The 26022-nt window shown below is 59.4% G+C and overlaps 1 protein-coding gene across 1 annotated transcript; it reads left to right on the top strand.

Moving 5' to 3' along the window:
- LOC121166860 (glycogen phosphorylase, brain form-like) lies at positions 1-25531 on the top strand. Its single transcript, XM_040996166.1, has 19 exons — positions 1-111; positions 1737-1815; positions 6067-6170; positions 7739-7870; positions 8188-8299; positions 8647-8729; positions 9683-9826; positions 10371-10463; positions 11351-11497; positions 12826-12989; positions 13562-13676; positions 14727-14828; positions 14941-15088; positions 17322-17380; positions 20414-20555; positions 21522-21729; positions 22691-22825; positions 23889-23955; positions 24322-25531. The coding sequence occupies exons 1-19, from the start codon at positions 40-42 to the stop codon at positions 24472-24474; spliced, it is 2259 nt and encodes a 752-aa protein (XP_040852100.1). The 5' UTR covers positions 1-39; the 3' UTR covers positions 24475-25531.
- Positions 25532-26022: the final 491 nt, after the last annotated feature.

Raw genomic sequence — 26022 nt, 5'->3', positions numbered from 1 at the left:
GCCCCACAGCGCATTTATTACCTCTCGCTGGAGTTCTACATGGGCCGCACGCTGCAGAACACCATGGTCAACCTGGGCCTGCAGACTGCCTGCGACGAAGCCATCTACCAGGTACGGGCCCGACGCCAGGGGGCGCTCGCACACAGGGCCAGGGTTAGGGCGAGCCTGCCACCCTCTGAGAATGGGGGACTTGTCCCTGCCTGGTCAGGGAGACCCCTGCTTCTTGAGGGAGAGGTCATCGGAGTGGGAGGAGAACCCTGATAACTGGGTTCTGGTGGGCAGACTGGGAGGGGTGGCAGGGCTTCCTGTGGTCTGCTGCGGTCCTCAGCTTTGCGCCCCTCTCACGGCTCGCCTGTGGGCACAGATCCATGTATGCACTCATGATTTTAATTTTCTTTTCCAAGTCAGAATGACACAGACACAGAGAGATACATGGAGGGGCGGGGAAGGGGTCTTCCACCTGCTGGTTCACTCCCCAAATTGCTGCAATGGTCGGGGTGGGCAGGCTGAGTCAGGAGCTGGGAGCTCCATCTCAGTCTGTGGGTGCAGGAACCCCAACACTTGGCCCACCCTCCCACGCTTCTCATGGATGTATTAGCAGGGAGCTAATTAGAACTGGAGCAGTCAGGACACGAACTCGCATCCCGTGGAATGATGGCATTGCAGGCAGCAGCTCAGCGTGCTGTACTACAACCCCAGCCCTGGGATGCACACTTTCAAAGGGCAAATTTCAGGGTGTTGAAACTATATCTCGGCTATAGTGCTGATTTTTTTTTTTTCTGTCTCAATTCAAGGTTTACTTTAGCAGAATCTCGGATGCTCTATTTTATATCTATTGATATGATTATTGTTATTATTTAATCCTCACAAAATCCAGGCGACATTGGCCCTAGAAGGGAACACTGAGTTAAACGCAGCGGAGCCCAGCATGCCGTGCCCACACTCGGCCTGGCTTCACTGTGCTGCCCTCTGTGTCTAAGCCCATGGTCCCATACATTTGGAACATACTGCTACTGCGGCATGTTTGCTAGCTCGGAGTGCTGCCCCCACGGCCAGAGCTCTTCAGGGGGTTTGCCTTGGCAGTTCAGTGTGAGTCACAGATCTCACAGTTTCACTCCAGGTGGGATTGCCACGCGTGCTAATGTGTTGAGCTTACCTAAGGGTCCTGAATCGCGGCTGCCTCTTCCCCTGCCCGTTAGGGCTGATCGGGTCCTCTGAGTGTGAGCCAGAGAGCAGCAGTGCTGTGGTACAGCAAGTACAACCACCGCCTGCCGTGCCAGCATCCCACATTAGCACTAGGTCCCAGGTGCTCCAGTTCTGATCCAGCTCCCTGTTGCTGAACCTGGGAAAGCAGCGGAAGAAGGCCCAAGGGCCCGGGCGCTCCCAACCGCCCGGGGAGACCCGGAAGAATCCCCAGGCTCCTGGCCTGGCTTCATCCTGGTCACTGCAGCCATCTGGGGAGTTACTGCAGGATTTCTCTCTCTCTCTTTCACTCTCTCTCTCTCTGTCTCACAGTCAATGCCTTTGGCTCTTATGCTATAACTAAGTTTGACAGCTGAAGCAGTTTTATTTGAAAACTTGCATTTTATGCACTAATCTAACATCAGATTTTAGCACTGATTTTTCAAGTTTATATAAAAATAGACTCTGCTTCGGAGGATTTAAATTTTTTCACGTTCTTGTTTGAGAAATATTATTAAGTAATATTCCCATGTTACTTTTGTTTCTGTTTGCAGTTGGGGTTGGACTTGGAAGAGCTAGAGGAAATAGAAGAGGATGCTGGCCTTGGGAACGGAGGACTGGGGCGGCTGGCAGGTAACTGTGCCTGTCTGGGGATGGACCTGGGGCGGCTGGCAGGTAACTGTGCCTGTCTGGGGATGGGGACCTGGTGGCTGCCAGGTAACGGTGCGTATCCTGGGATGGACCTGGGGCGGCTGGCAGGTAACTGTGCCTGTCTGGGGATGGGGACCTGGTGGCTTCCAGGTAACTGTGCCTGTCTGGGGATGGACCTGGGGCGGCTGGCAGGTAACTGTGCCTGTCCTGGGGATGGACCTGGGGCGGCTGGCAGGTAACTGTGCCTGTCCTGGGGATGGACCTGGGGCGGCTGGCAGGTAACTGTGCCTGTCCTGGGGATGGGGACCTGGGGCGGCTGGCAGGTAACTGTGCTTGTCCTGGGGATGTACCTGGGGTGGCTGGCAGATCCCTGTGCCTGTCCTGGGGATGGACCTGGGGCGGCTGGCAGGTAACTGTGCCTGCCTGGGATGGACCTGGGGTAGCTGGCAGGTAACTGTGCCTGTCTGGGGATGGACCTGGGGCAGCTGGCAGGTCTCTGTGCCTGTCTGGGGATGGGGACCTGGTGGCTGCCAGGTAACTGTGCGCATCCTGGGATGGACCTGGTGGCTGGCAGGTAACTGTGCCTGCCTGGGGATGGGGACCTGGGGCGGCTGGCAGGTCACTGTGCCTGTCCTGGGGATGGACCTGGGGTGGCTGGCAGGTAACTGTGCCTGTCCTGGGGATGGACCTGGGGCAGCTGGCAGGTAACTGTGCCTGCCTGGGATGGACCTGGGGTAGCTGGCAGGTAACTATGCCTGTCTGGGGATGGACCTGGGGCAGCTGGCAGGTCTCTGTGCCTGTCTGGGGATGGGGACCTGGTGGCTGCCAGGTAACTGTGCGCATCCTGGGATGGACCTGGTGGCTGGCAGGTAACTGTGCCTGCCTGGGGATGGGGACCTGGGGCGGCTGGCAGGTCACTGTGCCTGTCCTGGGATGGAGACCTGGGGCGGCTGGCAGGTCCCTGTGCCTGTCTGGGCATGGGGACCTGGGGCGGCTGGCAGGTAACTGTGCCTGCCTGGGGATGGGGACCTGGGGCGGCTGGCAGGTCACTGTGCCTGTCTGGGGATGGGGAAGGAAACCCACTCAGTTACCTGTGCCCCTCGCCCTCCCATTGTCAGTGTGTGCTCTGTGTGCCTCTCTCACATGCAAGCTCAGGTCACTTCCCCACTCCCACCCCACCTCAGCAGACCAAGGCTGGGCTGGTGAGGCCCCTGCCAGGGCCAGGCACTGAGGGTCCGTCTATCCCTGCCTCCAGGTTCGTTAGGACGTTGGGTCAGTCACACCAGCACTGCTGTCTGCTCAGTGGAGGCAGAACCTCCTGCTTGCCTTTTTTCTTTTTAGACAGTAGAACTTTTTTTTTTTAAGATTTATTTTTAATTTGAAAAATAGAATTACAGAGAGGATAGCCAGAGAGAGGTCCTTCATCTGCTGGTTTGCTCCCCAAATGACCACAATAGCTGGAGCTGAGCCAGTCTGATGCCAGGAGCCAGGAGCTTCCTCTAGGTTTCCCACATGGGTGCAGGACCCTAAGAACTGAGCCATCCTACTGCTTTCCCAGGCCTGTCACAGGCACAGGGATTGGAAGTGGAGCAGCTGGGACTTGAACCGTGCCCATATGGGGTGTCGGTGCTACAAGTAGATTAGCCTGTTGAGCCACTGCCAGGCACTAGAACTGGTATTATTTCTTTTTAAGTTTATTTTGAAAGTCAAGATTACAGGCAGAAAGAGGTTGATCTTCCACATGCAGGTTCACTCCCGAAGTGGTCACAGTGGCTAGGTTGCGGCCAGGTGGTAGCCAGGAGCCTGGGACTGCATCTTGGTCTCCCATGTGGGTGGCAGGGGTCCAAGTACCTGGGCCATCTTCTGCATTAGCAGGGAGCCGGGATGGAAGTAGAGATGTGGGGATTTGAACCACTGCTCCTATGAAATGCCAGCCTGGTAAGTGACAGCCTAAGTGCCATCCGTAGCATCCGTCCCAGAACCCTAGGGAAGCTCTCTTATCTTCCTTTCGGCAGCCCCAGGGGGACTAACCAGTCAGCCCCGACCCTGTCCTTGAGGCTGGCCCTCGGTATTGGGGTGTCCCCAGGCACTCTGAGGGCTTAGCGCTGCCCATTCTCTGCCCGGGTCTGGGCGGGGCCGCTGCCCTCTCCTCTCAGAGCCGTGCCTGTGGCCTGGTGTGAGTGGCCACGGCAGTGCTGCACCGCCAGGGCTGCTCAGGGCTGCGTGAGGAAGGTCTTCCTCTGCCTTCCCGCAGTGGAGGGCCTGGCGCACAGGCTTTGGCCTGCTCGTGCCCCTGGCTGGTGAGCAGGATGGCACAGAACCTGGTGCCTTCCTCCTGCCTCCTCCCTGGGAGCTTTGTTGTAAGGCCAGCTACTGTGTCATCTTTTTTTTTTTTTTTTTGACAATCTTTACATAATTAATTAGGGCACAAGGAGCTACAGGAAACTGGGTAAGACTATTATTTCCACATTCTCTTCTTTTTCTGTATCTGGGGTAAATGTGGATATAAAGGGAAAATCCCCACCCAACCTCCCACCCATCCCAGGTCCCCGACGTGGGGCATGCTCCGAGGGTCTTGTTCAAGTGGTTTTGATAGTTCAGCAGTTCTGAATTGCTGCCAGTCTCGCCATTCCAAGCACGATGAGGTCGCTGCAGAATCCACTGGCTGACATAGTCCACCTTAGAGTCTCTGCCCAGATTTTCACTGCCAACACATGGCTGGGGTAGTTGATTGATTTGTTCTGTCCTTTGTCTTTTCATGGTTAGGATTCTTTTTTTTTTTTTTTTAAAGATTTATTTATTTATTGGAAAGTCAGATATACAGAGAGGAGGAGAGACAGAGAGGAAGATCTTCCATCTGATGATTCACTCCCCAAGTGAGCGCAATGGCCAGTGCTATGCTGATCCAAAGCCAGGATGCAGGAACCTCTTCCGGGTATCCCACACGGTGCAGGGTCCCAAAGCTTTGGGCCGTTCTCAACTGCTTTCCCAGGCCACAAGCAGGGAGCTGGATGGGAAATGGAGCTGCTGGGATTAGAACCGGTGCCCATATGGGATCCCAGTGTGTTCAAGGCGAGGACTTTAACCACTAGGCCACGCCGCTGGGCCCCATGGTTAGGATTCTGAGTCCTGCAGTTCGATTGGGGGGGGGGTCCCTAAAGAAACTGTCTGAGGTGATCTCAGACCAGGTTCTTGTGTGTACTGGCAAGTACAGGGCCCGGTACAGACAATCGCCCCGATCAGCTGGTGGTTGCAATTGCTGGGTCGGTTCTGTTTCCAGCCCTGTCTTCCACTGGAACCAATGAGTGTTGCAGTCCAGCCTGATTCTGCCCAGTACACACTCAGCCCTCACATAAACCAGTGGGAGCTGCAGCCTAGTCAGAGTGACCCACAATAACCCCACCAGGCCCACTTCCTGGTTCCCGAGCTTGCCAGTATGTGCAGCAGACTAGTCTAGTCTGTCCCACATCCCATTCAGCTCTCATACATGTCAATGGGCATTGAAGCCTAGTTCAACCTAACCAGCTCCACTATCCAGCCCTCACGGAAACTGTTGGGTGCCTCACTGTCTAGGCACCCCTGCCCTGTCCTGGTTTTCATGCCTTCCAGTGGGAGTGGTAACCCAAGAGGGAGGAGCCCACTATTTCCCTTCTAGGCCACTCCCACTCCCTGATTATGCACTCTCCAGGTGGTTCTGCAGTTTAACTTGACAGAATTAGCCCCCAGTGCCAGCTTCTGCCAGCTGATGCTGTGGCAAAGCCCAACCAACCCTCACCCACTCTAATTTATGCTTGTACCAGCACCTACTGATCTTTATTCAGATCATGTTTTGTTTGTCTTTGTCTAGGGTTTGATCCAAACAAAGGGCCAAGGGGGTGACATGTGGCCCCAGCCACCTTCCAGGGACCCTGGTGGCACTCCATGCAGCTTGAGAGTTTACAAGTTCTGGGCTGGGAAGCGCACACCACTAGCCCCCTTTCTGTGCCTGCGTCCGTCGCGTGTGTGGGGTGGGAGGACTTTCTGATGTGTAACCACTGACTCAAACCTCGTAGGCTTTAGGTAGAACGTGTGGGGGTGGCAACCCCGACTGAGTTGGCAGCGCAAGGTCCCGTGGGCCTTGGACATCAGCGAAGCCAGGCCTTGGCTCCTTGGGTCCTTGTCAGCTCCCTGCCCAGGCCTCATGGACCTTGGGCAGCAGAGTAGCCAAGCTATGGCTCTGTGCTTGGTTTTCAGCCTGCTTCCTGGACTCGATGGCCACCTTGGGCCTGGCAGCCTATGGCTATGGGATCCGGTACGAATTTGGGATTTTCAACCAGAAAATTGTCAACGGCTGGCAGGTGAGATCTGGTTTCTGGTTTCGAGCTCTTACTCATAGAAAGAAACCAACAGGACACTCACAGGTCTAATGTTTATACTTCAGGCTCCTCTGAGGAGGAGCTGAGCAGTCAGGGCACCCTGCAGCTTCGAGCTGCCCCAGCTGTGCTGGCCCTGGTGCAGTCAGGGCACCCTGCAGCTCCGAGCTGCCCCAGCTGTGCTGGCCCTGGTGCAGTCAGGGTACCCTGTAGCTCCGAGCTCCCCCAGCTGTGCTGGCCCTGGTGCAGTCAGGGCACCCTGAAGCTCTGAGCTCCCCAAGCTGTGCTGGCCCCCTCCAGCAGGTCCCTTCAGCCTGAGCTCCCCAAACTGTGCTGGCCCTGTGTAGCAGGTTCCTGCGTGGGCTCCTCGCACACAGCTTCTCTCTGGTGACAGGAGGGCTGTGGGGATGAGACAGAAGCCCAGCTGAGCTTCACAGGAGTGCCGCAGGGTAACGTAGGCTGTGTCCAAGCAGAAGGTGCTTGACTTTTGCGAGTCAGAGAAGCAGGTGTCCCAGGCTTTGTCCCCACTTTCCACATTCTCCTTTGCTCCCTGACACATGGGGTGACTGGTTGCCAGGCACAGGAAGGCCAGGCATGCTAGGCCCACGCACCTGTTTGAAACATAGCCCAGGTGGAGAAACCATACCTGCTGTCCTGTGAGTTTGATTGCCTTGCATGTTGGCATTCTGCTGTGCCAGAGTACTTGATTCCGTCGCATGCAAGCAGAGCAGATTTCCCTGGACAGCGATGAGCACCAAGGCTCCTGCCCCGCATGCTCTGCAGCTGCCGGCTGCTTTGATTGTGAAGTGATTCCCGCATATCTGCTCATCTTTAAGGCCCCTAGTGCGGGCTTGGGAACAGCAGCTGCTTCGAGGCAGGCCTGGTGGCAAAGCCACCTGCAGTGTATCCTGGGCCCTCCAAGGCTGCAGCATGTTCCAGGATCCTGCTTGGCTGAGCTCAGAGTGCGGTGCCCAGCACCATGCTGTCCCCCTGAACCCTGCCTCCCTGGGGACCTGTGCTCACCTGGCCCACGGCTGCCACCTCTCAGCTCCATTCTGCGAGGGTTTCCTAGGCGTGGAGCCTGTGTGTGGTCTTGGGGCCTGAGGTGGGTGTTATTTTTATTGGAAAGTCAGATATACAGAGAGGAGGAGAGACAGAGAGGAAGATCTTCCGTCCGATGATTCACTCCCCAAGTGACCGCAACAGCCGATGCTATGCCGATCCAAAGCCAGGATCCAGAAACTTTCTTCCGGGTATCCCACACGGTGCAGGGTCCCAAGGCTTTGGGCCGTCCTTGACTGCTTTCCCAGGCCACAAGCAGGGAGCTGGATGGGAAGTGGAGCTGCTGGGATTAGAACCGGCGCCCATATGGGATCCCGGGGCGTTCAAGGTGAGGACTTTAGCCGCTAGGCCACGCTGCCGGGCCCATGGTTTTTCTTGAATTTCACGAGAGGTAGTCTTTCGGGGCGTCCAGAACCTTCGCCCACGGTCCCTCAGGCTCAGCAGGGCCGCCCGGCACCCTTGAAGCCGCAGCTCCCACTGGCCCCCTCCAGGTGGAGGAGGCGGACGACTGGCTGCGCTATGGCAACCCCTGGGAGAAGGCGCGGCCCGAGTACATGCTGCCTGTGCACTTCTACGGCCGCGTGGAGCACAGCCCCGAGGGCGTCAAGTGGCTGGACACGCAGGTACGGGCCACGGGCACGTGGGGTGGCCTTGTGGCTTCCTTGAAGCCTCCAAAGGTAGCAGCTGGGGGCGGGGCGCCTCACTGTTCCCCTACACCCGGATTCCTGTACTCTCCCTGGGTGTGCTGCCTCGTGCTGGGAGAAGGGCGGGCTCTGGGGAGCCGCATGTGGATTGTAGCTCTCAGTGGAGCTGCTCAGCCGTCAGAGCCCTGGACACAGGCTCATGTCCCCAGTCCTGCCCTCCTCCCCATCCTCCCCAGGGGTCCCGGAGGAAGGCTGGGGTCTCTGTTGACTCAGCCTGGGGTACATCTGCCCTGCAGGTGGTGCTGGCCATGCCCTACGACACGCCAGTGCCCGGCTACAAGAACAACACGGTCAACACCATGAGGCTGTGGTCTGCCAAGGCGCCCAACGACTTCAAGTTGAAAGACTGTACGTTGCTCAGGCCCATGGTGTCCCGTCTGGCTGGCAGCTCCCCAGGGCTCACCCAGTTTGCACTCTGTAGCATTCTTGGTCCCTGTGGAGTGGGGGGCTGGTACACCTTCAGGGCTCAGGCCACATTTGCTCTGCATTTAACCCTAAGAACAGTGTGTTGTTGGAGTTTTCCCAGGACGGGCAGGGGTGAGTGGGGCTGGCCCCTGGCTCTGAGCCCTGCTGTCCAGGCTGTGTCTCCTGGGCCTAGGCAGAGGAACAGCAGCCAAGCTGAGGAAGGGGTTGGGGGCTTGAGCCTAAGGGGCCTAGGCCTGTCTGAACCCAGCAGCTTGCCTCTCTCATCCTAGTCAATGTGGGGGACTACATCGAGGCAGTCCTGGACAGGAACTTGGCCGAGAACATCTCCAGGGTCCTGTATCCCAATGATAACGTGAGTAGCTGATGTTGAGTAGCGCTTTATTAAGGCCATATGCCTCACGCAAGTACACGAGTGAGCCAGAGGGCCTGGGGTGCTATGGCAGTGCCTGTGGCTGGCCTCGCCGAAGCTGCCAAGGGAGGCCACATTAAGGGTGCCCCTTGCTCGTGTTTGTGCACAGCTGTGGCCCTGGGGCAGGAAGTAGTGGGGAGGCAGGTGTGTGGCTGTCCTTGGAGGAGCCTGAAGAATCCACAGACCACCTCTCTGGCCCTCTCCTGGAATGTCCCCCATGCCTGACTCTGAAGCATGTGTGGGGGTGGCTCTGGTCTGTGTCCCCCATGCCTGTACCCTGGGGCCCGTGGGGGTGGCTCTGGTCTGTGTCCCCCGTGCCTGTACCCTGGGGCCTGAGTGGGTGGCTCTGGTCTGTGTCCCCCGTGCCTGCACCCAGGGGCCTGTGCGGTTGGCTCTGGTCTGTGTCCCCCATGCGTGCACCCTGGGGCACGTGGGGGTGGCTCTGGTCTGTGTCCGCCATGCCTGCACCCTGGGGCCTTTGTGGGGGTGGCTCTAGTGCCCTTCCTTGTGTGTTCCTCTCCTTTTCACTGTTGGAACTGGACACTGTGTCCTGTCTGCAGGTGTCCCAGGAGAGGGAACCTGGGCCTAGCCAGTGGTTCCTGTGTGTAGCAGCTCTGTGTGTCCCAGCCTATTCTGGCCCCTTGCAGGCTGTATGCATTAGGTCCCTGTGTGTCCCAGCCTATTCTGGCCCCGGGCAGGCTGTATGCATTAGGTCCCTGTGTGTCCCAGCCTATTCTGGCCCCGGGCAGGCTGTATGCATTAGGTCCCTGTGTGTCCCAGCCTATTCTGGCCCCGGGCAGGCTGTATGCATTAGGTCCCTGTGAGCCCCAGTCCATCCTGGCCCCGGGCAGGCTGTATGCGTTAGGTCCCTGTGTGCAGCAGCTCTGTTCTTGCAGTTCTTCGAGGGGAAGGAGCTCCGGCTGAAGCAGGAGTACTTTGTGGTAGCTGCCACCCTCCAGGACATCATTCGCCGCTTCAAGTCGTCCAAATTTGGCTGCCGGGACCCAGTGAGGACCTCTTTTGAGACATTCCCAGACAAGGTGAGTGATGGGTAAAGGGGAGAGCCAAGTGCATGCTGGGAGGGAGTGGGGTGGGAGTTCTTGGATTCTTGGAGCTTTCCCTCATATCTAGGAAGGGGCTGGACTGGACGGCCCCTCAGTGTTCCCTCGTCTCCGACACTCACACACCTGGACACCCCATCCTGTCCTGGGGCACCCTGAGCAATGTTGGGATCCAGGCAGAAAGGTCATTGGAAAGGCTCCTGGGGCGAAGGCTTCATGTGCGTGGCAGGCCGAGCTCAGCGGTCTAGACAAGGCTGTCATAGTGGGGAAAGATCCTGGGTCTGGGAGGGGGCCGTCGGCCTGGAGGGGAGACCACCAGTCCCGCAGCTCCCCCATGTACTCTGCAGACGCTGCGCACCTGTCCCGGAGAACACCTTGGCCCCGAGCTGGCAGCACCTGCCTGGCTCCCTCCCCAGGGCTCCTCTGAATTCTCCAGGCCCTCAGGGGTGGGGCTGCTCCTGTCGGCCCCATGGGCACCCACCGGGGTCAAGGAGACTGAAGGGTGGCCCTGTGTGACCTGCAGGTGGCCATCCAGCTGAACGACACCCACCCAGCGCTGTCCATTCCTGAGCTCATGCGGATCCTGGTGGATGTGGAGAAGGTGGATTGGGACAAGGTGAGCGTGAGGAGGTGACGGTGGTCTCCATGCACCAGGTTGTGGGATCAGGTTGCCCCCCTAGAACCTGGACGTGATGATGGCATCTGGACCTCCAGCCTGTCCCTGCCATGATTCCGAATGGCTGAGCTAATCCTGGGGAGTAGGGGCCTCCCCTGCCCTGGGCATTAAGCCCCGAGATGGAGGGGTTGTGGGTAGGGATGAGCCTGGGGGACAGTCGTGCTGCGGGGCATGAGGCAGCCAAGGTCAGGGCACATGTGGGGCTAGGGCAATGATGCCCTTTTTGGCTTCTCAGATCTCTTTTCCCATCATGAATTGGTAAGCTAACAGAGTATCTGGTTTTCATAGTTACAGACCTGTTCCATGCCTTGACCATTTGGGCCCTGTGTTGTTTGGACTGCTGAGTTTTCTTGCTCTTGTTTTAGCTCTCCTGACAGGCAGAACCCTCTGAGCAGTATGTGCCCTATGCCCTGTGGGAGCCCCGCGCCCGGCACCCTGCTTGGTCTTCGGTTGTGCAAGCCAGCCAAGGGGCTGCTTCCTATCCTGGCCAGCAGAGGGCAGCACCACATAGAAAGATGTGGAAATGAATAGAAAACTGCTCAGCAGTATGTTAGTTTTCCAAAGAAAGGTTTATTTATTTATTTAATGTTAGTTTTCCAATGAAAGGCTTTTAGACAAAAATCATTCAGAGTGACTCTCGCTCGGCACCATTCCTTATCTGGGCACACAGGCGGACAGGGTGCGGGACTCGGAGGGCAACGCCCTGACCGCAGGCTGGAGGGCAGTTGTTGGCCTGTGGTCACAGCTGCTCACCTTGCCTGGGCCTCTGGCATAGAGCTGCTTGTTGCCACACAAGACAAACACGCAGGTATGCTGTGATGCCCTAGGCCTGGGAAATCACCAAGAAGACCTGCGCGTACACCAACCACACCGTGCTGCCTGAGGCCCTGGAGCGCTGGCCTGTGTCCATGTTTGAGAAGCTGCTGCCCCGGCACCTGGACATCATCTACGCCATCAACCAGAGGCACCTGGACGTGAGCCTGTCCCCCGGCCGGTGTGGGGCGGGCTAGAGGGCTGCTCTGCCCCCTGGGGTCTGTGGCTGCCCCTTTGCCCCGGAGTCAGCTCTGCTCTGTGTTGGGGAGTTGAGGTCTTTTCAAAACGCTGCCATGGCCGAGCAGGCTGGAGAAGGGAGACCAGTGCCCTGGGCCCCGGTGTCGGCAGTGCAGGGCGTGTCAGGCCAGGCTGGAGACCAGTGCCCTGGGCCCCGGTGTCGGCAGTGCAGGGCACGTCAGGCCAGGCTGGAGAAGGGAGACCAGTGCCCTGGGCCCCGGTGTCGGCAGTGCAGGATGCGTCAGGCCAGGCTGGGGAAGGGAGACCAGTGCCCTGGGCCCCGGTGTCGGCAGTGCAGGGCGCGTCAGGCCAGGCTGGAAAAGGGAGACCAGTGCCCTGGGCCCCGGTGTCGGCAGTGCAGGGCGCGTCAGGCCAGGCTGGGGAAGGGAGACCAGTGCCCTGGGCCCCGGTGTCGGCAGTGCAGGGCGCGTCAGGCCAGGCTGGAAAAGGGAGACCAGTGCCCTGGGCCCCGGTGTCGGCAGTGCAGGATGCGTCAGGCCAGGCACTTGGTATGCTCTTCCTGCTTTCTGCAGCGGACAGAAATGCACGAACAGGGCCGTGGGTTCAGGGGTGACAGTTCGGTAGTCTTGTGTTCAGAGTGGTGGTGAGAGGTCCGTCACTTCCTTATCTGCACATTCTGGGGTGCTTGCTTCCGGAGCTGGGTATCCGAGCAGTGTTCGCGTTCATGGATTCGTCCAACCTCTGGTCAAAAGCATCTTTGAGAACTGCATGTGTTTCACACATGGGCAGACTTGTTTTGGCGTTAGCATTTTTAGCGCCTGCATTGTATGATTATTCATGATCTGCAGGTACTGTGTCTAAGCCTCCTGCTCCGGGCTGTGTGTAATTACCATGTCATGTGAGACACTGGATCCCCCTTAGGGTGGTCGGTACAGGGTCCTGGAGGCGGCTGCAGTTGCTCTCATCCTGTGGTGGTGAGGTATGGTTGAGTGCTGCCAGTGTTACCAGGGTGGGTCCAAGCTCCTTGCGGCTGGAGCAGCACCCCCTAGGCTGCTGGCATTCCCATCTTTCTTGGAGCAGCCCAGTAGGTCCCATGGCCAGGCTGAAGCATGTGGAGGGTGGTGAAGGTTCTAGACTTAGGTTCCTGCCGCGTGTGCTGGTTTGGGGTGCTGGGAGCAGGTATGGACACCACAGCCCCTGGACTTCCTTGGAAGGGGTGTGGTGGGCCGTGTCCTTGTTCCTGGGCACTGCTGGACCCCTGGGAGCCCACGGTGCGGTGTTTTGACCTCAGCATGTGGCTGCCCTGTTCCCCGGGGACGTGGACCGCTTGCGGAGGATGTCCGTGATCGAGGAGGGGGACTGCAAACGCATCAACATGGCCCACCTCTGCGTGATCGGCTCGCACGCCGTCAACGGCGTGGCCAGGATCCACTCGGACATCGTGAAGCACACAGTGTGAGTGGGGATGCGGGGGGAGACACGTGTAGCTCCTTGCTGAGACCTGCTGTCCTTGAGGGCACGACAGAGCTGCCTCAGCAGCCACCGTGTGCCCGGGCAGCCCTGCTGGCTCCGTGGGCTCACGCTGAAGCGCTGTGTTGCCCACCAGGGGCAGCTGGCAGCCAGGGGCCAGGTGCGATCCAGGAATTCTGTCCCCGCCCCCTCCTCACTGCCACATGCTAGCCAGGCTGGGAGGGCCCAGGCCACGTGGGTCAATGGGGAAGCACATGAGCTGGGGACAGGAGACAGCCCAGTTGCTTGAGCTCTGCAGCCCTGGCCCTGGCTCCACTCCCGCGTGGACGCCTCTCGGGAACAGGAAGGTCTGTCTTGTGAGGGTCGGAGCCAGCGCCAGATCCCACTGCCACACACAAATGTTCCTGTGGACTGGCGCTGCAGGCAGGCAGTCCCCCACCTCTGTGCCCTACTGAGAAGGGAGGAACACACCACACACGTCCCTTGGTTTTCCTGGGGCCCCTTGGCTGCCCGAGTTCACCCTGGCATCTCACCGGTTCCCCACCTTCTATTTGCAGCTTTAAGGACTTCTACGAGCTGGAGCCAGAGAAGTTCCAGAACAAGACGAACGGCATCACGCCCCGGCGGTGGCTGTTGCTATGCAACCCTGGGCTGGCAGAGGTCATCGTGGAGGTGAGCACTGGGTCTGCCGTGTCTGAGCCCCCGGAAGCCCCAGGAAGCCCCAGGAAGCCGGAGGTGCACAGGTGGCTAGACCGGTGGGAATCTGGCGTTGATCGGGCTATAGTGGTCTCTGGGCCCAACGGCACAGCAAGGCATTGTGAGCCCATGGGTGCTTCCAGAAGGTTCAGAGCCCCCAGGCTCCAGGAAGGCTGGGCAGTAGCCCCAGGCCTGCTGCTGAAGGTAGCTACAGGGAGGCTGGCCTCCTCCTCCCAGCCACTGTCGGGGAAGGGGGGTCTGGAAGCTCTGTGGTCGGGGAGCTCCTCCCTGCAGAAGCTCTACTCCACGGAGGGCTCAGGAGGTCGCTGAGAACTGCGCTATGCCCCATTGACCGCTGAGTCCTGTGGGCCAGTGCAGCCCCACAGGGGTCGGGCCGAGGCTGGCCACCGAGTCCCGTGGGCCAGTGCAACCCCACGGGGGATGGGCGGAGGCCGGCCACCGAGTCCCGTGGGCCAGTGCAACCCCACAGGGAACAGGTGGAGGCCGGCCACCAAGTCCCGTGGGCCAGTGCAACCCCACAGGGGACAGGTGGAGGCCGGCCACCGAGTCCCGTGGGCCAGTGCAACCCCACAGGGGACAGGTGGAGGCTGGCCACCAAGTCCCGTGGGCCAGTGCAGCCCCACGGGGGACGGGCCGAGGCCGGCCACCGAGTCCTGTGGGCCAGTGCAACCCCACAGGGGACAGGTGGAGGCTGGCCACCAAGTCCCGTGGGCCAGTGCAGCCCCACGGGGGACGGGCCGAGGCCGGCCACCGAGTCCCGTGGGCCAGTGCAACCCCACAGGGGACAGGTGGAGGCCGGCCACCAAGTCCCGTGGGCCAGTGCAGCCCCACGGGGGACGGGCCGAGGCCGGCCACCGAGTCCCGTGGGCCAGTGCAACCCCACAGGGGACAGGTGGAGGCTGGCCACCAAGTCCCGTGGGCCAGTGCAGCCCCACAGGGGACGGGCCGAGGCCGGCCACTGGGGCAGGAGGGCCAGTGAACCTGAGCCATATCTGCCTTCTGCAGCGAATCGGGGAGGCCTTCCTGACGGACCTGAGCCAGCTGAAGAAGCTGCTGCCCTTGGTCAGTGATGAGGCCTTCATCAGGGACGTGGCCAAGGTCAAGCAGGTATGGGGCGTGTTCCCTCCTGGCCTGGGGGTGGTGGGAAGTGCTCCCAGCAAGGCAGCAGGTGCTCTGGACCCCAGAGCCCACGGGGGCCTTCCGCTGCCTCCTGTCACAGGAGAACAAGCTCAAGTTCTCCGCACTGCTGGAGAAGGAGTACAAGGTGAAGATCAACCCCTCCTCCATGTTTGACGTGCACGTCAAGAGGATCCATGAGTACAAGAGGCAGCTGCTCAACTGCCTGCACATCATCACGCTCTACAACCGTGAGTGCGCCTGCGCGGGCGGGCGCGGGGTGCAGCCTGGACACCCTGTGCCAGCATGCGTGCACCCGCATATGCCAGCTGAGCATGTGGGGACCTGGCTGAAGGCTGGCCACCGGGAGTCTGGTGATTGGCACAGGAGCAAGTGGGCAGGCGCCTTGAGCGGTGGCAGCCATGTGCCTGCAGCACAGGCCTCCAACATCTGGCCAGGGGCAGGGTGCCGACAGGCTCCCCAGCTGGGTCTCCCGTTGAGTTGAGTTTTTATTTGGAATGCGTCGTTACCACTCTGAGACTGCTTCTTGGGGTAGACTGTGTCACTGGAAGTACTTATAAAAACCAGGCTAGCGCCTGTGGCATTGAGAGGTGGCCTCAACGAGTTATTTTAGGGCAGTGGATCAGAAGAAACGTGCCTCAGCCTCTTCCGCCAGAGGGGAGCAGGAGCACCTGCTAGGGTTGCAAAGCAGACACTAAAGCCCTCAGAACAGCTCGGGTCTGAAGCCAGGTCACACAGCGAGGAGTCTGGAGACCTGGGGGTCGCCCATGTAGCCTTTTCCAGACACGAAGCCCCCAGCAGGAACTTGGCTACCGTGGCCACTAAGTGAGCCCTGGCTGGTGCAGGGACCTGTCCTACGGTGTCTGCAGGAGGCATGGGGGAAGCCACTCATTCAGGGGTCTGCTGCCCCTAGAGGCGTTGTGTGCATTCCTGGGGGCACCCCTGTACACTGCCCGAGCAAGCCTGGCCTCTGTGGGTGCTCCCATGGTCCTCGTGGAGAGTCTGCCTTCATGCCCTGCTCTGCCCTCCATGACTCCTTAGACACTGCTGTAGCGCCCTGCCTTCCAGGCGCTGCCCCTGCTGCCTGCCCCACCATCCTCCAGCATTGGCTGTGGGTGCCACATCCCCTGAGTGCAGCTTCTTTAGGGTGGGCTACAGTGGCCACCGTGAGGGCAGTGTGGCCCAAATTGCCAGCCCTGGCTCCCCTGTCCCGCTCAAGTGCCCACACTCCATGCCCTGGGCAGACAGGCTGCCGCCGTCTCCTGGCCGCTGGCTCCCACTGCTGTTCTCGCGTCTGCTGTGCTGGTCGCTTTCTTGGCAGTCAGGCACTCTTGGTCCCTTGGCCGCGTGACTGCAGGGAAGTTGTCTGAGATGTACAGAGAATGTTGCCTTGGCTCTCTCCTGGGTGCTCATGAGGCGCGGGGAGCATTCTTGGCCCATTCCTGTGGCCGATTCCTGCCCTACTGTGTGGTGCTGCCTTTTTCCTTCTGGCTGTGCCCACTGGCTGGGTCCTCTTGGCCGTGCCCACTGCCCTGGATCCTCCCAGGCCCCGAGGTCTGTGTTGGGCCTGCCAGGTGCCCGCTCAGTGGCAGTTCCTGGAGGCGTTCTGGCCTCATGCTCTGTTGGGATAAGCTGGGTCCCCTCCTGCCTTCCAGGGGCCTCTGCATGCACCTAGCTCCCCTGTTCTTATGCTGGACCCATTGCCTGTTTCCCTGGCACATGGGTTTTCTCCACGGCTGCTTCTGCCACCCCTCCCACCCGCATTTTGCGGCCCCCGCCCCCAGGGTGGACGCTGCAGCCACGATGTTGAGGCGCTCTGCTGTCAGAACTGACTTGGAACCACAGCTGCTTTCTGTCGCTGGAACCAGCTGTCTGAGGCTGTGTGCTTTGTAAGGAAATGGCATGTTGGGCTCCCAATTGGCTGGAGGGTCCTGAACGGCACAGGACTATTGGCCTGACTGTGGCAGAGCATGGTGGGGTAAAGGCCCTGGCCATTCACGGAGGACACACGCATGTAGGCGGCCTCACCTTACACCTCCTGGGAGCATGCCTGCTAGTGAGACCCCTGGCTCCGAGGGTAGCCCCCCAGTAACCCTGGAGCTGAGTCCTGCCCTTGATGCCAGCAGAGCAGGTGCTGCATTTGGCCTGCAGGAAGCTACATGCACACCCAGCCTGTGCCTGTCCCCTTCAGGAACCTAGAATTCTGGTGTCCAGATGCAGGTAACTCCTGCTGGCCCTTTCTGGAAACCCAAGTGCTGTGTGCACAGGCATGGAGGAGACCAGGGGACAACCTCTGTAAGGGAGCCGTGGCTGTGACTGTACCGCATGGGCCAAAACACAGCGCAGTCCCCCTGTCTGGCAGTGACTAAGCCTGCAGAGCCATTGGTCCCTGGCACCAGGCAGGATGGCCCTGACTATAACTAACTAAGGGTCTTACTTGTGTCTCTTCTGTTTGCCCCACAGGAATAAAGAAAGACCCCGCCAGAGCCATTGTGCCCAGAACTGTAATGATCGGGGGCAAGGTGAGCTCACTGCTTTTTCACTAATTTTTTTAACATTTGTCCCAAGATACACAATTACCCCCACATGTGCTGGGCAGCCAGGGCTCAGGAGCCACCTGCACAGCCCACTGGAAGCCACAGCAGCCAGCATGCACACAGTGCTGGCCATGGCCTGCCCTAAGGGGGTAGGGATGCTGGTGGGGTCAGTGGAATAGGAGGGGACGGGATGACAATCTGCCTGGCCAGCTTATGGGAGTGGGGTCCTCAGCACTGAGAGTCAGCCCCTAGAGCATGGCTGCAGGCTGCCCGTGGTGTACCCGGGGGTCCCCAGCACTGAGAGCCAGCCCCCAGGGCAGAGCTGCAGGCTTCCCGTGGTCCCCAGCACTGAGAGCCAGTGCCCCGGCGTGGCTGCAGGCAGCCGTGGTGCCCCTGTGGTCCTCATCACTGAGAGCTAGCCCCTAGAGCATGGCTGCAGGCTGCCCGTGGTGCACCCGGGGTCCCCAGCACTGAGAGCCAGCCCCTAGAGGCTGCTGTAGTGCCCCTGGGGCCAGGGCCACCTTCTGGCAGTAGATGATTCTTTAGCCACACGGCAGCTTCCCTTTAACACTTGGTTTCTTTTCCTTTTATTCATGGTGGGCCCTACTTCCACGTTGTTCCTGGGTCCAGGTCACATCATCATGCCTGGTTATATCCTGTCTTCATTACGTTGGGGTTCCTACGGGTGGGTATAGCTTCTTTATGGGGTCACACGGGAACAGCTGCCCACAGCCAGTCCTCAGACTCCAGCTGGGCACATGGCCAGGCTGTGTGTTCATGGCCTGGGTGTCAGTGTTCCTGGGTGTCAGGCCTGGCCTTGGCCTGGCCTGCAGGGCTGTCCTCTCCGACTTGGGCACCTGCAAAGGAGGGCTCGTTGCCGCTCAGCTCTGCAGACATTCAGCTCATCCTGTCTGCCCAGCCACCTGCCCCCTCCTGTTACTGCTGAAGCTGGGCAGGACCCCATGTGCTTCATTGCCAGGTTTCAGGGTTCCTGCTGGAGGTAGGGGCTTTAGAAGACAAGGGCAGTGGCCCAGAGTAGTAGCCTAGTTACTAAAGTAAGGGCTTTGCATGTGCGGGGATCCCATATGGGCACCGGTTCATATCCTGGTGGCTCCGCTTCCCATCCAGCTCTTGCCTGTAGCCTGGGAAAACAGTGGGACGGCCCAAGGCCTTGGGACCCTGCACCTGCGTGGGAGACCTGGGAAAGGCTCCTGGCTTCGGATCAGCTCAGTCTCTGCTATTGTGGCCACTTGGGGAGTGAACCAGTGGATGTAGGATCTTTCCATCTCTCCTTCTTTTTGTATAACTGCTTTTTCAATTAAAAAAAAAATCTTAAAGAAAAAAAAAGATTAGGGCAGAAACAAGACTAGGGCAGGCCCTGCCCAGGTAGGCAGGACGTGGCAGGGCAGGCCTTGCCCAGGTGGGGGGGCACGGCCTGTGTTAGAGGGCCTGCCTTCAGCTCCTGCCTCCACCTGAGGCTGACAAGACAGTGGTGGCACACGTAGCTGAGTTCCTGTCATCAGCCAGCTGGGGGCCTAGGCTTAGTTCCTGGCTCCTGGCTTCAGTTCCATCCTCTTGGGGGCGTTTCGGGAGAGGACCTGCAAGCTGAAGCTTTCTGTCTGCCTATCTCTCTGTGTTTCTGCCTTTTTTTTTTTTTTAAGTAAAACTCTGACTAAACCTATGTTTTGAAAGGAAACATGTGAAATGTTAGAATTTCAAGCCTGGTTGAGAAGTGGACAGACTGTGCCATCCCCTGAGGCTGTGGGACCATCCCTGGTGATGGCCCTTCCTGTCCCATCCTCGGTCCCCAACTCCCAGGAAAGGAGCCACAGCGCATGCATGGCTCCTGAGACCTGGTCGCCAAATGTGCCCTCAAGCCAGGTGTCCAACTGTCCTGCCTGTGTTTACAAGATTTTTCCCATGTTGTTTTAGTCTTTGTCTATTTTGTCTGAGAAATAAGCAGAGAGCCTCTGCCTGCTGGAGCTGTACCAGGCTGCAGCCAGGGCCTGGGACGTGGGGGCGGTGACCCCAAGCAGCTGAGCCGTCACCCTGCTGCCTCCCACAGTGTCCTGGACTTGCACCAGACACTTTTTCTATTTTTTAAGATTTTTAATTAATTTTGTTTGTTTTTTGAAGATTTATTTATTATTTTTATTGGAAAGGCAGATATACAGAGAGGAAGAGAGACAGACAGGAAGATCTTCCGTCCGATGATTCACACCCCAAGTGACTGCAACGGCCAGTGCTGTGCCGATCCAAAGCCAGGATCCAGGAACTTCTTTCTGCAGACACTTTTTCTAAAGCTCTATTTATTTTTATTAGAAAATTTTACAAAAAGAAGGAGAGACAGAAAGAAAGATCTTCCACCTGTTAGTTCTTTCACCAAGTGGCCACAGTGGCCAGAACTGAGCCAGTCATAAGCCAGGAGCCAGGTGCCTCTTCCAAGTTTCCCACGTGGGTGCAGGAGCCCACGGCTTTGGGCCATCCTCAACTGCTTTCCCAGGCCACAGGCAGGGAACCGGATGGGAAGTGGAGCAGCCAGAACATGAACCGGCGCCCATATGGGGTCCTGGTGCGTGCAGACACTCTGAATACGGAGTGCAGAGGTCTGTGGCAGTGTCGTCATTCCCCCGAGACACCTGCACCTGAAACCTGCTTCAGCACCAGTCCAGCGAGATGGGCTGCTGGGTCTCCGTTGTCACGACCGTGCTGTGCCCTGCCTGTCTCCTTGGCTAGAAGTTCACTCTTTTCCAAGTGCTTCCTCCGGGGTGGTTGGGTTCTGTTTCCGGCTTAGCCCATGATTCCAGCAGTCTACGTCTCTTGCTATTTCCACAAAACTGGCTGGAGGCCTAAAACCCAAAGCCAGATAGGCCGGCTGTGTGAGGGAGGCGGGATGGTAAGGACCATGCAGCAGAAGCCAAGACCTCGGAGCCCACGCTGCATCCCAGCTGCCCCTCTTACAGTCCCCGGCGACCACCAAGGCCACCGGGAAAGTCCTCACACCCCCTCTGCTTCCAGGCAGCTCCTGGTTACCACATGGCCAAGATGATCATCAAGTTAGTCACATCCATTGGGGATGTCGTCAATCACGACCCAATTGTGGGCGACCGGCTCAAGGTCATCTTCCTGGAAAACTACCGGGTATCCTTGGCCGAGAAAGGTAGCTCCAGCCGTCTGCATGAATGGGGCTAGGGATGGGCACTGGAGACACTCGGCGTCTCCATGTCCTGAATGCCAGCCCACGTGGGGGCACTGATTGCAGAGTGTGAGGCCCCCACAGCTCCTCAGTGTCCCTGGTGGACTCGCTCTGCAGCCCAGTACCCGTGCTACCATGCCAGTGCGAGCCTGCCATGGCCTGCCTGCTCCCTCTCTGCAATCAGATGCCATGCCTGCCCCTTCTTGCTGGTCGGACACACGCCTGGGAGGGTGCCGTGCCTGCCCCTCCTGCTGGCTTCTCCCCCCCCACCCACCCACAGTTGCTAGGTGCACTCTTTGCTTGTTTCCCAGAGGCCTAAGACACTGGCCAGGAGTGTGGGGGTTGCTGCCGGCCCTCTCCTGCTTCTGCAGCCCCTTCCTCCGGTTGCCAGTGTGGGAGTCCTGTCCGCTCCAGCCACATGGGGCCTTGCCCTGCCCGCTCCTGAGCAGGGCCTGAGCTCGGGATCGGCTGTGAGCAGGTTGTCAAGCTGAGTGGTCCAGAGAGACAGGTGCAGGGAGCTCACGCTTGGGCAAGGACCTGGCTGGCCACATACGGTCCCTTATGGTCTGACCACAAGGGTCCCCCAGGCTTGTCCCATCTCCAGGTTGCTCCTGGAAAGACCCAAATCTCTTCTAGCTCCTTTGCCACCTGAGAGGGAGGGCTTTCCTCGGGAATTCCTTGGCCCCTCTGCCCCGTGTGCTCCAAAGAAAGCACATAAAGCCGGTGGCCGTGTCCCGAGCTGCAGTGGGTGGCTGCCTGTTCTCTTGTTGGCCCTGGTCCTGCGGGGGGTTGTGGGGATCACTGGCTTGTCCTCAGGGTGGTGGATCCTGCCCTGGGGAACTTGCCCCGCAGGCAAGGTGCGCCCTCCAGGAGGGAGGATGGAGTGGGTGTGCAGGGCATGCCTGGTGAGTGATGCCTCCTGCCCTGCAGTGATCCCGGCTGCAGACCTATCTCAGCAGATCTCCACTGCGGGCACCGAGGCCTCGGGCACGGGCAACATGAAGTTTATGCTCAATGGGGCACTCACCATCGGCACCATGGATGGTGCCAACGTGGAGATGGCCGAGGAAGCCGGCATAGAGAATCTCTTCATCTTTGGCCTGCGGGTGGAGGACGTGGAGGCCCTGGACCAGAAGGGGTAAGGGCCCCTGTGTCCTGTGGTGCTGGGGTGGGGTGGTGACCAGGCCCCTAGGGAGCGCAGAGCAGCTGGGTCCCAGGGAGAAGCTCCAGTGCTCCCATGCTCATCCACGGCCCAGTCTGCAGGGCTCAGACCTGGGGCTCCCACGGCACTGAAGGCTGCTGCCCTGAGGCTTCCCTGCTGGGGAAGCCACTGCCAGGCAGGCTGGGGCCTTGGCTCAGAGCAGCTTCCGTGGCCAGAGGTCTGCTTGCTGACTGTTGGGGAGCAGTTTACTGGTCTGATTTCACATTTGGAGACCCAGTAGAGAGGACAGGAGCCCCAGAGAGCTCCGATCTCGCCCGGCCCCAGTGTCCCCTGCTGTTGGCATCTTGTCAGAACTGGCCAACCAGTGCGGCCCCACTAGGTGTCATTCCCACTCTCCACCAGCACCCGGGGCTGCAGCCCGTGTGGTTCGGTTTCATCCAGATGAGTGCTGTCTCCGCTTGTCTTCACAACCTTGATGTTGGCAAGCAGTCTTGGTGCTGGCCTGATTGGGAGGGAGAATTAATGACGCCAGCCAGCGTTGCCCGACCACTCACAGCCACGGGGAGTTGGCATCAGCTAAAAGCCCTGTTGTCACCTAGGGAGACTGACCATGCCCACCAGCCAGCGCCATCAGTCGCCCTCCTCGGGCCTGGAGCCTGTGTCTGCCTCCTAAGCAGCGGGCCGCAGCAGGCGCCTTCCCAGTCTGCTGTCTGCCTCACCTTCAGGGTGCAGCCAGGGCTGTCGCGGCTCAGCCTCCGGGCAGCCTCAGGTAGATGCCCGGTCCAGCAGTGGACAGCCTTCCCACCTGCAGGTGTACCACATTCCCTTCACGTGCACAAGCAGGTGGACCTGACTGCTGACAGCACCCCCTAAGGGCATGATGGTGTTCTGCAGCCCTCTGCTGCCCGCCCTGTGCTGAGTGGCCCTCTCTCTGCAGCTACGTGGCCAGAGAGTACTACGAGCGCCTTCCTGAGCTGAGGCAGGCCATCGACCAGATCCGCAGCGGCTTCTTCTCCCCCAAGGATCCAGACTGCTTCAAGGACGTGGTGGACATGTTGATGTACCATGACAGGTGGGCTGGGAGCACCAGTGTCGCCTCCTCCTCTGCCTTTGGGGATGGCCACAGAGCCAGGTCTTGGCAGTGGTCCCCAGTGCCACCTGTGGGAACTCCTGGGACGAGGCTGGGGAAGGTATCTGGGAGCCTGGCAAGGGGAGGGACCTCTGGGCAGGCTGTAGATCCCAGGGGCAGTTGTGACTGCAAGGGGCCAGCAGCAAATATGCAAGGAACTGAACTGGATGGCCAGGAAGCCTGGGGGATGGCAATGGCTCGACACATTCAGTGTGCTACCACAGCACAAGCAGGACCCCACGGAAATGCCTCCGTGCTCCCTGCCTCTCCTGCCCGGTGTGGACACTGTCTGGCCCCCGCTGCAGAGCCCCGTGCCAGGGTACTGGCACCCCTCCTCCAGAGCGCAGCCCCTTCAGTCACTGGCTTCCGTCAGGCCAAGTCAATGAGCACAGGCAGTTTACCTGCTGACAAGGGAAGGACGATCTTTAAAAAAAGACTTGGAAAGGAAATTCACAGAAGCTGAGACACAGAGAAAGTCCCTCTATATGGTTCACTCCGCAAATGGCCAAAACTGCCGGAGCTGAGCCAGTCTGAAGCCAGGAGCCTCTGAGAGGTCTCCCTTGTGTGTGTAGGGCTCCAAGGACTTGTGCCATCCTGTGCTGCCTTCCCAGGCCATAAGCAGGGATCTGGATCAGAAGTAAAGCAGCCAGGACAGGAACCGGCGTCCAATCGGGATGGCATTGCTTGCGAGTGAAGGACTAGCCTGTTGAGACACAGCAACAGTGCCAAGGGGATTCTGTAAACATGGATGTTACAGTGTTTCTGTTTGGGAGTACCAGGGACAGTAGGTGATGCTGTCCTCCTCCGAACAAGTGGCATTGGCCAACCTGTGAACGCTGCTGGCCCTGGCAGGTTAGGTGGGGGCCCCATGCATGCAGTTTCTTTAAAAGCATGTTGGGTGAGAGCCAGCTGTTACCCAATATAGGGACCCCACAGTGCGGGTGCTGTTCGCAGAAACCCCATGGCCACCTGCCGTCCTTGCCCAGCCTCCTGTGCCCTTTCTTAGGTTCAAAGTGTTTGCAGACTACGAAGCATACCTGCAGTGCCAGGCCCAGGTGGACCAGCTGTACCAGGTAGGCTCGCAGTGCCCATCTCCCATGGCAGGGGGCGGGTCTGACTTCTCCCTGGCTGGTCCTGTCTGCCCACGGGAAGCTGTCTTGTCAAGATCAGTCCTACTGGCTGAGGACAGGAACTGGTCAACCCCAAGGGATTTCTGATCTCAACCCTTCTGGGAGATGCTGATGCTGCCAGCTGCTACAGGGTAGCCTAAGCCCCGGGCAGGAAGCACCTGTGGCTGATGGCCAGCTGGTAGTGCCCCTGTTGGGTGTCTGTGCGCTGGGTGGACACTGGGCCCTTGAGGGGCTCTCACTTCCAGGCTTTCTCCTCTTCCACCTGGAGCCCGAAGCCCCATGCACTCAGCCACACCTTTCTCCCCACAGAACCCCAAGGAGTGGACCAGGAAGGTCATCAGGAACATTGCGTGCTCGGGCAAGTTCTCCAGTGACCGGACCATCACCGAGTACGCGCGGGAGATCTGGGGTGTGGAGCCGTCTGACCTGCAGATCCCACCACCCGACATCCCCCGGGACTAGTGCCCCACGCGGCTGGACCAGCTCCTCTGGTGGGGTTCCCGGCCCTTGGCCAGCAGCTGCCGGTCCCTTCTACACAGTACCGTGTTTCTGGGAGGGGCCACGGGCTTGGGAGGATGATTTTGAAGAGCAAGGCGAGGAGAGGAGCCGGGGGCATTTGCCCTGTATCCTGCCAAGCAGAGTTCACAGCACAGACAGGCGCACATGTGGCCCCCACGGCTTCAGACCCTGGCCCCGTGGAAGGTCCTGGCAGGGCAGGTGCCTCCTGGGCACCGCTCCTTCCCCTCAACCTCGCACACCTTCTGCTAGAAGCCTGGGTCTGGGCAGGTGGCTGCGCCGACACCTGAGCTGCCAGCCACACAGGCCAGGCCGCCTAGCCTTTGTAGCCATCCATCCATCCTTAGCAGGCACCTAGAACATAGGCTGGCCGGGAGGTGCGGTGCTGGGCAGGGTTCCAGTACCCAGCATCTTAGTGGCCATGTTTAGGTCAAGGCTGAGTGCTGCAGGATGAACCTGGGTAGCTGCTTGCAAAACGAAATGGAAGTAGTTCCAAGCCGCAGACACTGCCTGACTGGTTTCTGGCCTGGCAGGAGGGGGCAGACCACTGCTGCCCCCAACGCTCCCCTCCACCGCCTGTTCCGGTGTTCTTCCTGTCAGCGTCCCTTCTGTGGGCCCCAGTGACCAGTGGGGACAAGTTCTCTAGGATGGTGGGCCTGTCGCCATGTCCTGAGGCTGACACTGCCCCTGTGTTGTCCAAGGGACAGGGCCAGGAGCAGGCTAGGCGGGCTCACAAAACCTGGGTGAGGCATCTGGCAGAGGCTCCCGCCACCTCGCACGCTGGTCTGGGGGCCCCAGGGCCTTCCAGCTGTGCCAGCCACCAGGGCCACTGGGTTCTTGCAGAGGGCACATGCTGGGCACATGCTCGCATCCCTGCATCCGCTGCCATGTAATGGCTCCATGTGTGGGGTCACACTCCTGATGCTGACTGTGGCTGCCCCCCTTCTCTGCCCTCACTGCTCTTCCCCTGTGAGAAACACAATAAACGTTCTCCCCATGGTTTGCTGATGGGCCTCTGTGTCTCTGCACATGGTGCTGTGGGGCTGATGGGAAGTTCAGGGTTCAGGCTGATGCCCAAGACCCGGCTATTCCCATACGAGGACAGGCTCTGGGCATGGGCCCAACTGCCTGCCTCTGTGACTGGGGCCTAGGCTGAGAATACAAAGTTCTGAGGGGACAGAGCTGGGTTTGCCCACTGCCAGCTGTCCAGAGCGGGTGAAACCACGGGTGCATTTCTGTTGTGCCTCTTACTGGTCTCTGCACCTGTGGCTTCTGGCTCCAGGGAGCAGAGCTGGTGAATTGTACATGGAGCTACATCTTGAGGTGATGCCCTTGACAGGCTCTTCTCACAGCTGCACAGCCACCATGCACTATAGTTGGGGGAGCCCTGAGTGGGGGAAAACTCCCCAGGGTCTCTGGACCTCCACTCTCTGGCTCCCAGGACTCAGGTGCAGCTTCAGAGGGGAGCAGGCCCACACCCCCAGAGCCTCGTGG

Source organism: Ochotona curzoniae, unplaced genomic scaffold (genome assembly GCF_017591425.1).
Source record: "Ochotona curzoniae isolate NIBS_2020 unplaced genomic scaffold, NIBS_Ocur_1.0 patch255, whole genome shotgun sequence".
NCBI lineage: Eukaryota > Metazoa > Chordata > Mammalia > Lagomorpha > Ochotonidae > Ochotona > Ochotona curzoniae.
The sequence above is the reverse complement of the archived record's forward strand: the minus strand, read 5'-3'. Positions and strand labels throughout refer to the sequence as shown.

Excerpts from the sequence above, each read along its gene's own strand:
- LOC121166860 (XM_040996166.1), top strand. The coding sequence starts at position 40 with ATGGGCCGCACGCTGCAGAACACCATGGTCAACCTGGGCCTGCAGACT. Across the intron at positions 9,827-10,370 it reads TTGAGACATTCCCAGACAAG|GTGGCCATCCAGCTGAACGA; the intron begins GTGAGTGATGGG and ends TGTGACCTGCAG. Across the intron at positions 21,730-22,690 it reads GAGGCCCTGGACCAGAAGGG|CTACGTGGCCAGAGAGTACT; the intron begins GTAAGGGCCCCT and ends CTCTCTCTGCAG.